The following is a 17,514-nucleotide window of genomic DNA, read 5'->3' as shown; positions in this document are numbered from 1 at the left end:
CCTCAGTGCAGTGGGCAGCTGGGAGGAGGTGCTCTTATTCTCCATGGACTTTACAGTGTCCCAGAACGTTTTTGAGTTTGTACTACAGGATGCACATTTCTTTTTGAAAAAGCTAGCCTTAGCTTTCCTAACTGCCTGTGTATATTGGTTCCTAACTTTTGTGCTGGTCAAGGGCAGACAGGTCTGGAGTGAACCAAGGGCTATATCTATTCCTAGTTCTAAATTTGTTTGAATGGAGCATGCTTATTTAAGATGGTGAGGAAGGCACTTTTAAAGAATAACCAGGCATCCTCTACTGACGGGATGAGGTCAATGTCATTCTAGGATACCCCGGCCAGGTCAATTAGAAAGGCCTGTTCGCAGAAGTGTTTTAGGGAGCGTTTGACAGTGATGAGGGGTGGTCGTTTGACCGCAGACCCATTACGGATGCAGGCAATGAGGCAGTGATCGCTGAGATTTTGGTTGAAAACAGCAGAGGTGTATTTGGAGAGCAAGTTAGTTAGGATGACATCTATGAGGGTGCCCGTGTTTACGGATTTGGGGTTGTACCTGGTAGGTTCATTGATAATTTGTTTGAGATTGAGGGCATCAAGCTTAGATTGTAGGATGGCCGGGGTGTTAAGCATGTCCCAGTTTAGGTCACCTAGCAGCACGAGCTCAGAAGATAGATGGGGGGCAATCAATTCACATATGGTGTCCAGGGCACACCTGGGGGCAGAGGGTGGTCTATAGCAAGCGACAGCGGTGAGAGACTTGTTTTTGGAAAGGTGAATTTTTAGAAATAGAAGCTCGAATTGTTTTGGTACAGACCTGGATAGTAAGATAGAACTTTGCAGGCTATCTCTGCAGTAGACTGCAACGCCGCCCCCTTTGGCAGTTCTATCTTTGCGGAAAATGTTATAGTTAGGGATGGAAATTTCAGGGTTTTTGGTTGTTTTCCTAAGCCAGGATTTAGACACGGCTAAGACATCCGGGTTGGCAGAATATGCTAAAGCAGTGAACAAAGCAAACTTATGGGGTAGGCTTCTAATGTTAACATGCATGAAACCAAGGCTTTTACGGTTACAGAAGTTATTGGTTATTGATCTATGCAATATAATACATACTTTTGTTTATTTTCTAGCATTTAAAATGTTAGATAGAAATCTTTAAATCCCCAAAACACTCATTACTACTGGGACAAGCCAATTTGCTTGCCCTTAGTACTTTAAACAATGCATTAAGGTAAAGTTTTGAAATACTTGCATTGTGTTTCATAATTAATAAACAGTTCAGTATAGACAAAAACATGTATAATGTGCAACTATTTGTAAAACTATGTGCAACTATGGTTGCAAAGCCGAAAGACGCTAATGCCAACGCAATTCAAGAATAACCTATTTTGTATATTTGGCCTTTGTATGAATCACACCCACGAAGTTGGTGTTTCCAGCACCATGCTCCCACCAACTAACCCACTGGAGAACATATGTTTTTAACTAGATAGGAATGAAACATAATAGTTAGGTTAATAGCTGCAACAGCCCTGGGGATGTGTCCAGCCATCACTCACTCACCTGAGAATGAGAACACAAGCAGCAACAAGGGAGTAGGCCAGGAGGGTTCCAATAGACATCATGTCTACTAAGGCTTTTAGGTCAAACAGGAAAGCCATGATCGCTGAGGAATAGGGATGACACAGACACAAGTCAGATACAAACGTTCATTGTTCATACTTATTCATGACTAATAATGATTACATTAAGAGTTCAATGAACCAAAATACAACACAACCACAACCCCACTCATTACATCCTTATACAGCACATTACAGAGAATTACACAGTCATTAATAAAGCAGGTTTATAATCTATTGTCCCAACCAACAGTAGAAATTGTTTTGGTGATGCACCATACAGTCCATGATTGCTATTACAGACAGTCACAGACACAGGTGTTTAGGGTATATGATGCAGGTGCCTTCAACCAAAAACTCTCTCAGGGTTCAAATGAAATCTAAGACTGGATCGCAAACGGCAACCTAGTCTGGGGAGTTGGTGTGAGATAGTCTGGGGAGTTGGTATGAGATAGTCTGGGGAGTTGGCTCAGCTTCCTCTCTTGTATCTCAGCACCTGAACACAGTAAGGGACTGATCACCTCTGCATGGTTCAAACATAGACCAGCGGTATGTCAGGAGGCGCTGCTCACAACAAACCCCAACCCCTACCATCCCTCTACCAGGCACTGTGTACTCTACTAGGTCTACCCGCTGGTACCAGCTGCTCTCTGTGCCCGTCCCAAGACCCACTCCCACCTTAACATGTCCTTAGCCCTCTTTGTAAAATAGTTATTCTGACCTCAATGGGACTTCCTGGATGAATAAATATTACATAATAAATATAGAAAAAACACCTGCTGGCATCAAAGTCCCTCAACCCTGCACCCTGCAGTCAACCATCTCACTTGGAGAAACCCTGCAGACAGCACTATATGCCTTAACCTTATAGCCTGATAACCTGATACACTTATAGCCCGATAACCTTATAGCCTGATAACCTTTAACCTTATAGCATTATTGCCTGCAAATCTTATAGCCTTAGCCCTAGTCTCAGTGAGCAGAGTAGAGACACACCTATGGACTATACTGAACCTGAAGAAGCTTTCATCTATTAAATGGGTCTGCTGACTATAGGGCTACAGCACGACTCTGGCCATCTATAGGTCTGCTGACTGCAGAGTTACAGCACTATTCTGGTCCTCTATAGGTCTTCTGACTGCAGTTACAGCACTATTCTGGTTGTCTATAGGTCTGCTGACTGCAGTTACAGCACTATTCTGGTCATCTATAGGTCTGCTGACTGGTCCGACCAATCTGATTCCACGCTTCAAGACTGCTTCGATCACGTGGATTGGGATATGTTCCGCATTGCGTCCAACAACAACACTGACGAATATGCTGATTCGGTGAGCGAGTTCATTAGAAAGTGCATCAGCGACGTAATACCCACAGCAACGAATAAAACATTCCCAAACCAGAAACAGAAACAGTATAGAGACAAAGTAGAGTCGCAATTGAACAGCTCAGACACAAGAGGTATCTGGCAGGGTCTACAGTTGATCACGGATTACAAAAAGAAAACCAGCCCCGTCGCGGACCAGGATGTCTTGCTCCCAGACAGACTAAATAACTTTTTTGCTCGCTTTGAGGACAATACAGTGCCACTGACACGGCCCGCTACCAAAACCTGCGGGCTCTCCTTCACTGCAGCTGAGGTGAGTAAAACATTTAAACGTGTTAACCCTCGCAAGGCTGCAGGCCCAGACGGCATTCCCAGCCGCGTCCTCAGAGCATGTGCAGACCAGCTGGCTGGTGTGTTTACGGACATATTCAATCAATCCTTATCCCAGTCTGCTGTTCCCACATGCTTCAAGGGGGCCACCATTGTTCCTGTTCCCAAGAAAGCTAAAGTAACTGAGCTAAACGACTACCGCCCCGTAGCACTCGCTTCCGTCATCATGAAGTGCTTTGAGAGACTAGTCAAGGACCATATTACCTCCACCTGCATCTTGCCATCTTATGTGATACATGTATCACTAGCCACTTTAAACTATGCCACTTTGTTTATATACCCTACATTACTCATCTCATATGTATATACTGTACTCTATACCATCTACTGCATCTTGCCTATGCCGTTCTGTACCATCACTCATTCATATATCTTTATGTACATATTCTTTATCCCTTTACACTTGTGTGTATAAGGTAGTAGTTGTGGAATTGTTAGGTTAGATTACTCGTTGGCTTTTACTGCATTGTCGGAACTAGAAGCACAAGCATTTCGCTACACTCGCATTAACATCTGCTAACCATGTGTATGTGACAAATAAAATTTTATTTGATTTGACTGCAGAGTTACAGCACTATTCTGGTCATCTATAGGCCTGCTGACTGCAGAGTTACAGCACGACTCTGGTCATCTATTGGTCTGCTGACTGCAGGGCTACAGCACTATTCTGGTCCTCTATAGGTCTGCTGACTGCAGGGCTACAGCACAACTCTGGTCCTCTATAGGTCTGCTGACTGCAGAGTTACAGCACTATTCTGGTCCTCTATAGGTCTGCTGACTGCAGAGTTACAGCACTATTCTGGTCCTCTATAGGTCTGCTGACTGCTGACTGCAGAGTTACAGCACTATTCTGGTCCTCTATAGGTCTGCTGACTGCAGAGTTACAGCACTATTCTGGTCCTCTATAGGTCTGCTGACTGCAGAGTTACAGCACTATTCTGGTCCTCTATAGGTCTGCTGACTGCAGAGTTACAGCACTATTCTGGTCCTCTATAGGTCTGCTGACTGCAGAGTTACAGCACTATTCTGGTCATCTATAGGTCTGCTGACTGCAGAGTTACAGCACTATTCTGGTCCTCTATAGGTCTGCTGACTGCAGAGTTACAGCACTATTCTGGTCCTCTATAGTTCTGCTGACTGCAGAGTTACAGCACTATTCTGGTCCTCTATAGGTCTGCTGACTGCAGAGTTACAGCACTATTCTGGTCCTCTATAGGTCTGCAGAGTTACAGCACTATTCTGGTCATCTATAGGTCTGCAGAGTTACAGCACTATTCTGGTCCTCTATAGGTCTGCTAACTGCAGTTACAGCACTATTCTGGTCCTCTATAGGTCTGCTGACTGCAGTTACAGCACTATTCTGGTCATCTATAGGTCTGCTGACTGCAGTTGCAGCACTATTCTGGTCCTCTATAGGTCTGCTGACTGCAGTTACAGCACTATTCTGGTCCTCTATAGGTCTGCTGACTGCAGTTACAGCACTATTCTGGTCATCAATAGGCCTGCTGACTGCAGGTCTACAGCACTGGTCTACAACTCTGGTCCTCTAGGGTTCGATTTTGTCTGTCTTCTGATCAGAGAATAATAGGTATGGTTGGTTAACCAGCTGTGTGGCTTCTCTGATAAATTAATTGATCAGTTAGGAGCAACAGAGGGCTTCAAAAGCTTAGAGGACTGGAGCTGTGTACCCCTGCTCTACTGATAATTAGGCCTACTACTATGCCTAACTGAATGGATGGGGCAAGTACATCAATAGAGTTTGATTGATGTGAAAGGGATTTTTCCATCATGCTTCCACCACCAGCAGCACATCATTGGCATGCAATCATCACCCGTGCAGAATCAGATGCACAATATTGACCCAACGATGACACAACGTAACCACAGCAGACGAGATGCCACACAAGGCCTCCTCAGGAGCTTACCCGCGGTAGTGCCCGCCGCCATGGTGGCAGCCACAGGCGACTGGCGCTTACTCACTTGGGAAAGAAATTTGAACAGTAAGCCATCTCGTGCCATGGCAAAGAGAATGCGGGGCAGAGGGAACATGGAGCCCAACAGGCTAAGGAGAGAGAGGGGTCAGGGTTCAAACACAAGACACTTTGAGAAGGAATGGACACCTGCACAACTGTGAAAGTGTACGTCTGTACCAAGCCCACAAAACTCTGACCAAATAGAATAGAAGCTTCAACAGATGTTTTGATTAATTATGATTGGTCAAAACATGGCTTGGGGGGACATTTTGGTGAATTTTGACAAAGTCACCGGACTTGTTACTCTCCTTTTGGGCAAGGATGATTTTATCTGCATAATATCCTTTCACAGTTGATTGGTGGATACAGTTTCAGCAGCAGTGATGTCAAAGCACTTTCCCCAGCTCTCACCTGCAACTACACCGGAGCTCATTGTGGCAATAAGCGGGGTCTTCGTCTTAGGATTGATTCGGGCTAAGGCTTTGAAAAGCACCCCATCCTCTGCCATAGCATAGATTACACGTGGCATAGGGAAAATGGAACCCAGCAGACTGCATGGAACAGCAGAGACATGCACAAGGACCAACACGTTAGTCAGAAGCCCCCAACACACACCGACACTTACACAATACACACCCACACAGTCACACACACACACACACACACTGTACACACAGGAAAGTAATTTCACCAAAGCTAAAGAGCATAATCACAGAGACGGTGTATTTCTTGTCTTATGGCCCCATTCTTCCACTGTTGCTGACAGCATCCTCACTATATGACCTTGCCTGAAGCTCTCTGAAGGTTTTTGCAAATAGGACATTGTTCAGGTGTTATTTTGCAGCCTTTAAAAGGCCTGAAGGAAGACCCAGGGGACCCAGAAACCCAGAGGAGAGGAGAGTTATTGATGTATTAATGGGCAATACTCTTAATGCCAACATGTATATCAGGGTTCCCCAATAGGACAGCCAGGAAGTTATTTTATTTGCCCCCCCCCCCCACCCCCAAGTTTTCAAAGCAATTTAAAAAAATAAAAATGTTGGACATAAGACTATAAAATCACCAGGAAATCAGAAAAAAAAGATAAATCTGTTCTCAATTATTCCCACACATAAATAGAGAGGCATCTGTGATCCTAACCCAATGTAATCAAGGTTTGAAATTATTCTGTTTTTGTCAAGTACTATACAGTGCATTCGGGAAGTATTCCGACCCCTTGACTTTTTCCACGTGTTGTTATATTACAGCCTTAATCTAAAATTTATGAAATATGGATGAAATTTCCCTCATCCATCTACACACAATACCCCATATTGACAAAGTGAAAACAGGTTTGTAGAAAGTTTTGCAAATGTATTAAAAATCTAAATCAGAGATACCTTATTTACATAAGTATTCAGACCCTTTGCTACGAGACTCAAAATTGATCTCAGGTGCATCCTGTTTCCATTGATCATCCTTGAGATCTTCCTACAACTAGATTGGAGAACTCCTGTGGTAAATTCAATTGATTGGACATGATTTGGAAAGGCACACACCTGTCTATATAAGGTCCCACAGTTGACAGTGGATGTCAGAGCCAAAACCAAGCAATGAGGTCAAAGGAATTGTCCGTAGAGCTCCAAAACAGGATTGTGTCGAGGCACACATCTGGAGAAGGGTACTAAAAAATGTTTGCAGCATTGAAGATCCCCAAGTACACAGTGGCCTCCATCATTATTAAATGGAAGAAGTTTAGAACCACCAAGACTCTTCCTAGAGCTGGCCACCTGGACCAAACTGAGCAATCGGGGTGAGAAGGGCCTTGGTCAGGCAGGTGACCAAGAACCTGATGGTCACTCTGGCAGAGCTCCAGAAATCCTCTGTGAAGATGGGAGAACCTTCCAGAAGGACAACCATCTCTGCAGTACTCCACCAATCAGGCCTTTACTGGAGAGTGGCCAGACGGAAGCCACTCCTCAGTAAATGGCAAATGATAGCTCGCTAGGAGTGTGCCAAAAGGCACCTAAAGACTCTCAGACCATGAGAAACAAGATTCTCTGGTCTGATAAAACCAAGATTAAACTCTTTGGCCTGAATGCCAAGCATCTCATCTGGAGGAAACCGGTGGTATTGTGTGTAGATTGATGAGAACATATATATTTTTTAAAATGTAGAATATTTCTGTAACGTAACAAAATGTGGAAAAAGGGAAGCGGTCTGAATACTTTCCGAAATGCACTGTATTGCGCAATAATTACTTTAGTAGAGTTGTCAGAGATTGATGTATTGATGTGATGTGTGAGTTACAGTATGAGGCTCTATAGTGGGAAGCCCAGGACCCAGGAAGGAACTCAGTGAACCAAAGGATAAGAAAGATAGAAACAAGTCAAACAGCCAATATCATCAACTCAGAGATATAGCACATCAAGACAGGCAGTTCTCTCAAAACAATATGACTGCAGCTTGGCAGTAGGACAATTAGCAATGAGAATCAATCCAACACATAGACAGTAATTGTAGATTTCACATTATTTTGGGCTGGATAGGCTAGTTGTCTTGATAATAATGCTCAAAGTTAAACTCTTTTTAAAATACTTTTCCCCAATTGAAACCCAGAGAAATCTAGTTAAAACATTACAACAATTAAAAACCTGTTATTCCATTTATTACTTTGTCTTTATTGAGTCTCATCACATTTGACCTAACGGAAAGCTACACGGTAAGCATCCTGTGAATAGCATCACATTCAAGCATGCATAGGAAATGTTCATTACCTGGTTGACAGGGCACACAGTGACCCCACAGCCACCAGATATTTAGCTGGGCCCCAGCCCACATATTCAAAGGCCATGGGCAAGGGGCTCTTCTCATCCAGTAGGTAGTAGGGCATCATGAGGGTGAGGGCAGCAGACACACCAAAGTACGCCAGAAAGCACACCGTCAGAGACACCACGATGCCGATGGGAATGGCTTTTTGAGGGTTCCTTACTTCCTCACCTGGTATACACACGCATACACAGATACAGGTCAAATTCAGATTCAGATCCCCTAGTGGTTTAGGTTGACCTATGGGATTATTTGACTCTGCAACCATGTACCTTGTTGATCCATGATAGTGCATGTTTTGAGATGGAATGATCTACATTGATGTTGGGTATTGTCTTAAAAGACACACCTGTTGTTGCGATGCAGTCAAATCCGACAAAGGCATAGAAGCAGGTGGCAGCTCCAGCCAGGGTCCCACTGAAGCCAAATGGCATGAACCCCCCTGCACCATAATCACTGGTCACATTAGCAGTCACAGACAGGTTCCTGGAATACATAAGGGGGGTAAACAGAGGGGCATACTGAAACGTTACTGACACATTTCAGTGTTCATAATATTAGTAGTGGGACATATGGTGATTGATTGTGAGCATATTCAAGTATAGATTATTATAATGCATAAAAGCATGCGTGCCTACGGAAAGTATTCACACCCCTGGACTTTTTCCACATTTTGTTGTTACAGTCAGAATAAAAAAATGATTAAATTGAGATTTTATGTTTATAGCTTACACACAATACCTCATAATGTCAGTGGAATTATATTTTTCAAAATGTTTACAAAATCTGAAATGTCTTGTCAATAAGTATTCAACCCCTTTGTTATGGCAAGCCTAAATAAGTTCAAGGGTAAACATGTGCTTAAAAAGTCACATAATAAGTTGCATGACTCTGTGTGCAATAATAGTGTTTAACATGATTTTTGAATGACTACCTCATCTCTGTACCCCATACATCCACTTATCTGTAAGGTCCCTCAGTCAAGCAGTGAATTTCAAACACAGATTCAACCCCAAATACCAGGGAAAGGGAACCTATTGGTAGATAGGTAAAAATAAAATTTAAAAAAGCAGACATTGAATGTCCCTTTGAGAAAGGTGAAGTTATTAATTACACTTAGGATGGTGTATAAATACACCCAGTCACTACAAAGATAAAGGAGTCCTTCCTAACTCAGTTCCCAGAGAGGAAGGAAACCGCTCAGGGATTTCACCATGAGGTCAATGGTGACTTTAAAACAGTTATAGAGTTTAATGGCTGTAATAGGAGAAAACTGAGGATGCATCAACAACATTGCAGTTACTCCACAATACTAACCTAAATGACAGAGTGAAAAGAAGGAAGTGTGTACAGAATATAAAAATTCCAAAACATACATCCTTTTTGCAACAAGGCACTAAAGTATCCCACTGAAGGAAGCTAAGCAGAGTTGGTCCTGGTCTGTCCCTGGATGGGAGACCAGATGCTTCTGGAAGTGGTGTTGGAGGGCCAGTAGGAGGCACTCTTTCCTCTGGTCTAAAAAAAATATCATAATGCCCCAGCGCAGTGATTGGGGACATTGCCCTGTGTAGGGTGCCGTCTTTCGGATGGGACGTTAAACGGTGTCCTGACTCTCTGTGGTCACTAAAGATCCCATGGCACTTATCGTAAGAGTAAGGCTGTTAACCCTGTCCTGGCTAAATTCCCAATCTGGCCCACATACCATCATGGCCACCTAATCATCCCCAGCTTCCAATTGTCTCATTCTTATCCCCTCCTGTCCACTGTAACTATTCCAACCAGGTCATTGGTGTAAATGAGAATGTGTTCTCAGTCAACTTACCTGGTAAAATAAGGGTTAAATATAAAAATATTTAAATAATTAATACTGAACACAAAGTGTTATGTTACTGAGTGTCACTTTCCATATTTTCAAGCATAGTGATAGCAGTATCATGTTATGGGTAATCTTTAAGGACTGGGGAGTTTTTAAAGATAAAAAAATATATGGAATGGGGCTAAGCACAGGCAAAATCCTAGAGGAAAACCTGGTTCAGTCTGCTTTCCACCAAACACTGGGAGATGAATTCACCTTCAACACAAGGCCAAATCTACACTGGAGTTGCTTACCAAGAAGACAGTGAATGTTCCTGAGTGGCCGAGTTACAGTTTTGATTTAAATCTGCTTGAAAATCTATGGCATAACCTGAAGATTTTTGTCTAGCAATGATCAACAACCAATTTGACAGAGCTTGAATAATTTTGGAAAAGAATAATGGGCAAATGTTGCACAATCCAGGTGTGGAAAGCTCTTAGAGACTTACCCAGAAAGAATCAGCCTGTAATCACTGCCAAAGGTGATTCTGACATGTATTGGCTCAGGGTGTTGAATACTTATGTAATCAAGATATATTAGTGTTTTATTTTTCATTATTATTATTATGTATTTTTTTTACAAATGTTAAAGTTTTGGCTTTTTGACGAGGAGACAGGAAAGTAGGAGAGATTTTGAGTCATAAGAGCATGGGTTGGACCCATGAACCTATGCTGACTCTGGTATACATGTGCCAGGGTCTGCAGCCAAACAGGCCACATCGATAAGAAATCTTGTGAAACACTTAGTGTCCTCACAATAGCCAGGTCACCTCCAATCCTTACCGTTTAACAATGGTGACATTGATGAGAGTTTCTTCAGAGATTTTCCAGTTGAGTGTGTCTCCCTTCACGAAGCCAGAGACGATGACAAACAAGAGGACCAGCACGTTGACAGCAGTGAAGACCTTGTTCACCCAGGCTGACTCCTTCACTCCAAACGACAGGAGGCCTGAGGGAGGAAACAACAAAGAAGAATATAGAGTCCAACATACTCCGCATCAGGGACTCAACTTACTGAATAAATACAAAGTGTCACATGTGCAGGGTTGGGGAGTAAATTATTACTTGTAATCAGCTACGTGTAATCAATTACAAAAAACCTGTTACTGTAATCAGTTACGTCACCAGCTAAAATATTGTAATCAGATCACAGATACTTTTGGAAAACTAGATTATTAATTATTTGATTACTTTTAAATTCAGAAAGGATGTTTGCGAAAAAATACATTGACAAGTTTAAGTTTGTTCCACCTGAGCGAGTCTGACCACAGATCAGAGACCACTATGATGACACACCAAATGTGTTTGATGGATAATTTTTGTCTTCTTCTAATTACGGGGAAAGTAATTCAAAAGTAACTGAAAGTAATCACATTACATTACAGAATTTGGGTAATCCAAAAGTAACGTTACTGATTACAATTTTGGACATGTAACTGTAACGGATTGCATTTAGAAAATAAACTACCCAACCCTGGGTTTGAGACATGAGTGTCCATGATATGTGAAGAATGTTACACACCTCCAGCCCATGTATTGAGTAAAGGTGAAATATTTATCTTACATCTTGTTAAATACCTACCAACTATGATCTGAGATGATGTTTTAAGTGTTACATTTCTGGTCATTTTGTCAGGTGATCCAAACCAAAGGTGTATTATTATCATATCCTAACCCTGGGAAACTAACACCACTACTCCCAGTATCTAAGACCTTTAGAACAGCAAACATTGCATTGGAGGTTTGCCTTCCGGAACATTGGAGTAATCCAATCACTGCAGTTTAGAGTTTTTGGCTCAGCAGCAGTTAAAACACATGATGACTTTTAACAGTTTCTGATTGTTCCACAGAAAAGTCTTGTTGACATCTACACACAGTGTCCCTCTGAAAGTGGTGAACTCTCTAACCATGTCAAGCTTCTGTGTAATGTGTAACAGTAGCTTCAGAGGGCTTGTCAGTTCTCCTGAACAGAGAGGAGCACTGCCTGGGTAGCTCTGACACCGACAAGGCAGACATTCAGGGAAAGAGGGCCTCTCCACCATGTGAGTACTACCACTCACCAAACAACGTTCTGCCATTCCTTATTACATTGAAAACGTGGACCAAAAAATTGCTGCTTATACGAATGCCCATTGATATGGAAAAAATACCCATTCCAATTTCTGTTGATATACAGTTCTGACAGTCAGCGGATCAGATGTAGTGTGCGTCCCAAATGGCACCCTATTCCCCATATAGTGCACTAAGTTTGACCAGGGCCCTATGGCCCTAAAGTAGTGCACTACAAAGAGAATAGGGTGCCATTTGGGACAAAGAGGTAGAGTTCTAAACAGCAGCTCAGTTAGCCACAGTTGCTACAGTTCTTTACCTGACAGAAGTAGAATGAGACAGACTGCAAAGAAGTCTGGGTAATGAGCCAGGCCTGGAGAGTTCATGCTGAAGTAGGTCTTGCAGAACGTCTCAATGTGTCCTCCAATCAGCTCATCAAATGTCCCGCTCCAAGCCCTGGCCACACTGGAGGTGCCTGTGAGAGGGGAATATAGAGTAGAAATGTTCTACCTTTATGTTCTGTTAGCAGTCAAACTCAGCATAGTATATGTTACTTCAAAATAAAAGTTAATGCGAACAGTATAGTATATTTAGACCGCTATAACAAACTCACCTATCACATAGGAGAGGATGAGGTTCCAGCCAGTGATGAAGGCCCACAGCTCTCCAACTGTTACATAGCTGTACAGGTAGGCTGAGCCAGTCTTGGGCACACGGGCTCCAAACTCAGCATAGCAGAGGCCCGCCATGACAGAGGCCAGGGCAGCGATGAGGAAGGAGATCACAATGCTGGGGCCTGAGTTTCCCTTGGCCACCTCTCCAGCCAGAACATAGACCCCAGCCCCCAGGGTGCTGCCCACGCCCAGGGCGATGAGATCCACGGTACCCAGGCAGCGGCACAGCTTGGAGTCCTCCAGACTGTTGAGATCCACCACCTTCCTCCTCACCAGGGAGCGGCCGAATGACAACACATGACCCATCATCCTGGCAGCAAGGACTGGGGGAGGGGAGAACAAGGTTTAGTGTGTGTGTGTGTGTGTGTGTGTGTGTGTGTGTGTGTGTGTGTGTGTGTGTGTGTGTGTGTGTGTGTGTGTGTGTGTGTGTGTGTGTGTGTGTGTGTGTGTGTGTGTGTGTGTGTGTGTGTGTGTGTGTGTGTGTGTAACTGTGTGGGTGTGTAACTTTGTGTGTGCGTGGGTGTGTGTATAGTGCGGCACACACTATACGGTTTGATACAGAACACAGACAAAGCTGAGGAAATGCATTTTCTTTATTATAGTACGGGAGGAGACAGGGACATGTCTCATCAAAGCTACAACTCAGGGGGGGGGGGGGGGGGGTCAAGCCAGTTGAGATAACACCATGGTTACTATTGACGTTCTTGCTGTATATATTTGGATAGGGGCTCGTTTTAGCATTCAGGAGGCAAATCCATTGTGAAGCCTGAAGTCTTTCAGCAGGCTAGTTTGTTTTGGCAATGGGCTTCCTCTGAGTTTGAGCAGCCCTTTCTAAAAGGTCCCCTCATAAATCCTAAAGAAGAGCAGACCTTCTTAAAATGTCCCCTCATGAATCCTAAAAAAATGCCTCAATCTGCAATTACATAACCTGGGAAATAAAAACGAGTACCCGATTTTGACAGCTGAAAGCCGTTATGAGCAAACCATTGATTAACCATGTCATATGTGTGTCAGAAGATGAGAGTATTGGCCAACACTTTGTTGTCACTATAGCAGATCCTCATTGTATCCTCATTATAACCCTTTGTCCGGGGGTACGGTGCATGCAGACCTATACTGGGGTCAGAAATGGCACCCTATTCCCTTTATAGTGCACTACTTTTGACCAGGGACCATCAAAGGTAGTGCACTATAGAGGGAATATGGTGCCATTTGGGACGTAGACCTAAAGACTCAAATGGCTGAACAAGAGGCCTGAGGGTACTCATATGATATAATAGGGCCATTACTTTGGCTCTGGTTACTAATTGATGTACCGTACATCTATAAAGAGAAAATGCAGAAGTTCAAACGCATAGCCTCGCTGGGCTTTAATGCAATACTGTCTCTTTGTATTACTTTGATTGTGGGGGAGCTTCGCAACAAAATCTTTCTACAAATGTATTTATATGCAGGTTTTCATTTGATGTATTTGTCTATGTCTAGGAAGTGGAAAAAATAACTGTTTGTACCCACTGCTCTCTAATGAATAGTTTCAGCTTGTGACTGAAGATAAATCTTCTTCTTTTCAACCAGCACATTTAGCATCTGTGTTTTTAATGAACACTGACTTCCATCTCACTGGGTTTTTAATGAACACTGACTACCATCTCACTGTGTTTTTAATGAACACTGACTACCATCTCAATGTGTTTTTAATGAACACTGACTACCATCTCACTGTGTTTTTATTTAACACTGACTACCATCTCACTGTGTTTTTAATGAACACTGACTACCATCTCACTGGGTTTTTAATGAACACTGACTACCATCTCACTGTGTTTTTAATGAACACTGACTACCATCTCACTGTGTTTTTATTTAACACTGACTACCATCTCACTGTGTTTTTAATGAACACTGACTACCATCTCAATGTGTTTTTATTTAACACTGACTTCCATCTCACTGGGTTTTTAATGAACACTGACTACCATCTCACTGTGTTTTTAATGAACACTGACTACCATCTCAATGTGTTTTTAATGAACACTGACTACCATCTCACTGTGTTTTTAATGAACACTGACTTCCATCTCACTGTGTTTTTATTTAACACTGACTTCCATCTCACTGGGTTTTTAATGAACACTGACTTCCATCTCACTGGGTTTTTAATGAACACTGACTACCATCTCACTGTGTTTTTATTTAACACTGACTTCCATCTCACTGTGTTTTTAATGAACACTGACTACCATCTCACTGTGTTTTTATTTAACACTGACTTCCATCTCACTGGGTTTTTAATGAACACTGACTTCCATCTCACTGGGTTTTTAATGAACACTGACTACCATCTCACTGTGTTTTTATTTAACACTGACTACCATCTCACTGTGTTTTTAATGAACACTGACTTCCATCTCACTGTGTTTTTAATGAACACTGACTACCATCTCACTGTGTTTTTAATGAACACTGACTTCCATCTCACTGGGTTTTTAATGAACACTGACTTCCATCTCACTGGGTTTTTAATGAACACTGACTACCATCTCACTGTGTTTTTATTTAACACTGACTTCCATCTCACTGTGTTTTTAATGAACACTGACTACCATCTCACTGTGTTTTTATTTAACACTGACTACCATCTCACTGTGTTTTTAATGAACACTGACTTCCATCTCACTGTGTTTTTAATGAACACTGACTACCATCTCACTGTGTTTTTAATGAACACTGACTTCCATCTCACTGTGTTTTTAATGAACACTGACTTCCATCTCACTGTGTTTTTATTTAACACTGACTACCATCTCACTGTGTTTTTAATGAACACTGACTTCCATCTCACTGGGTTTTTAATGAACACTGACTTCCATCTCACTGTGTTTTTAATGAACACTGACTACCATCTCACTGTGTTTTTAATGAACACTGACTTCCATCTCACTGTGTTTTTAATGAACACTGACTACCATCTCACTGTGTTTTTAATGAACACTGACTTCCATCTCACTGTGTTTTTAATGAACACTGACTACCATCTCACTGTGTTTTTAATGAACACTGACTTCCATCTCACTGTGTTTTTAATGAACACTGACTACCATCTCACTGTGTTTTTAATGAACACTGACTTCCATCTCACTGGGTTTTTAATGAACACTGACTTCCATCTCACCGTACATTGTTGCCCATTAAAGTGTGTCCTTTTCATCCCAGAGAAATGCTATGCTCCATCTGACAATACATTAACATACCAATCTGACCTCTATAATGGCCAATTCAGAATACAGTTGAGTTGCACTAAACAGTGGGAGGTCCTCATAATGCCCTACCAAATCCCTTTGATAGAGGCTGCCATGTATTGCTAACACGTTAAGTACTACCGTTATAAAAGCTGACATTGTAAGCAGTTATTACAACTTGTTAAGCAGTTATTACAAATATGAGCTAACATTACAACGCATACACATATAATATCAAGCGGGCACAGAAGTCGATAAGTCGAATCAATAGATGGATATATAGATAGAATGCATGTTAAGTCTATGCAGACTCCTCATAACACACCACCTACCTGTCAAGAAGACAAAGACGAATATATGGTATTCAAGTTTCAACTTTGTTAAATATGGAGACACTCAAAGGTCCTGTGCACCTCACGCGGACCGGACAGAAAACTTCCCTAGATTCCTCTCCAACAGGAAGTCACAGGGAAGCAGGCCACACAGGGAGCTCATGGACTACAGGCAGAGACCAGGCTCTATGTAAAGTTCACTACCTCTGTCTGTTCACAGCTCATGTTCTCTGATATGTAAACCAGTGTAGAGTACTAGGCTATTTTTACTCCTCCCCTCGCTCCATCCCCAAAATATCTTTCTTCATAAGCTCTTCCCCTGCCATGCCCCTGGCCCGAGCTACTGAACCATCACCACTACGGTACAGTGACCCCCCCCGAGGAGGGAGGGAACAGGGGAGGACAAAGGGGTGGGTAATAGGGTAATGAGGGAGAGAGAGGGTATCTGGTCCACGATTGTATTCAGAGGGAGGCAATAATGTACCACAATAAGTCCAGATCTTCAGGTCAACAACCCACAGACCATGAGAGGGAGAGGGAGAGGGAAAGGGAGAGAGGGACAGAGGGACAGAGGGAGAGAGGGACAGAGGGGTACAGAGGGAGAGAGAGGGAGGGAGGGAGAGAGAGGGAGAGGGAGAGGGGGACAGAGGGAGAGAGGGAGCAGGCATCTTTCTCTCTCCCCTTTTTTACTTAAAAAATGTTATTTCTAATGCACACACATGCCAGACAGAACCCAGCTGCCTGGGTACTTACTGACCACTGATAAATGGTTAGGCATCTAACGTTGACAAACATTGAAACAGACACATCTGTTTGCTCAGTGCAGCCTAGGGGAGTGCTGCTAAAAGCATGGGTGCTGATTGGTCAATGGGGTGGAGGAGCTGCTTGTGCCAGAGGTATAGAGTCCTTTTAATGGAAGACAGTTGCACAATGTTCCCTTCGCAACTAGAGTCACAGCCATCAAAGTATTGAATCAATACTATCCTAGAGATCCATTTACATACTGTACTGTAAAATACAAAAAGCCCAAAACACATTCATATACTTGATTTATAGTTGAAAATATCACATATTTGCTGTCAAGTTAAACATTCTTTATATTTGCTAAGTTAACACATTTTTTATGGTTGCTATTTGCATGTGAATTTCAAATGTGGTGCATCACCAGCTGAACCTAGCAGCAGACTTCAGTGGGAAGGTCACAGCTGACAGCCCAGAGTGTGTGTGTCTCTCTCTCTCTCTCTCTCTCTCTCTCT

The 17,514-nt window shown here is 42.7% G+C and overlaps 1 protein-coding gene across 2 annotated transcripts in view; it reads right to left on the bottom strand.

Moving 5' to 3' along the window:
• The window catches only part of slc7a2 (solute carrier family 7 member 2), a 29,700-nt gene extending 13,178 nt beyond the window's left edge, over window positions 1-16,522 (bottom strand). Inside the window, exons 1-8 of one of the 2 annotated variants that reach the window (XM_055888512.1) lie at window positions 16,259-16,522; window positions 12,627-13,010; window positions 12,333-12,488; window positions 10,748-10,913; window positions 8,460-8,596; window positions 8,059-8,281; window positions 5,714-5,853; window positions 1,557-1,659 (exon numbers count right to left, since the gene is read on the bottom strand). In XM_055888512.1, coding sequence (XP_055744487.1) covers window positions 1,557-1,659; window positions 5,714-5,853; window positions 8,059-8,281; window positions 8,460-8,596; window positions 10,748-10,913; window positions 12,333-12,488; window positions 12,627-12,996 — 1,295 coding nt within the window. In that variant the 5' untranslated portion in view covers window positions 12,997-13,010; window positions 16,259-16,522. Of the gene's footprint in view, window positions 1-1,556; window positions 1,660-5,254; window positions 5,392-5,713; window positions 5,854-8,058; window positions 8,282-8,459; window positions 8,597-10,747; window positions 10,914-12,332; window positions 12,489-12,626; window positions 13,011-16,258 lie in introns of both variants that reach the window. The other variant, XM_055888513.1, reaches the window with a different exon arrangement.
• Between the last annotated feature and the right edge of the window lie 992 nt (window positions 16,523-17,514).

Source organism: Salvelinus fontinalis, chromosome 29 (assembly GCF_029448725.1).
Source record: "Salvelinus fontinalis isolate EN_2023a chromosome 29, ASM2944872v1, whole genome shotgun sequence".
NCBI classification, from domain to species: Eukaryota; Metazoa; Chordata; class Actinopteri; order Salmoniformes; family Salmonidae; genus Salvelinus; species Salvelinus fontinalis.
This window is presented reverse-complemented; position numbering and strand designations above follow the sequence as displayed.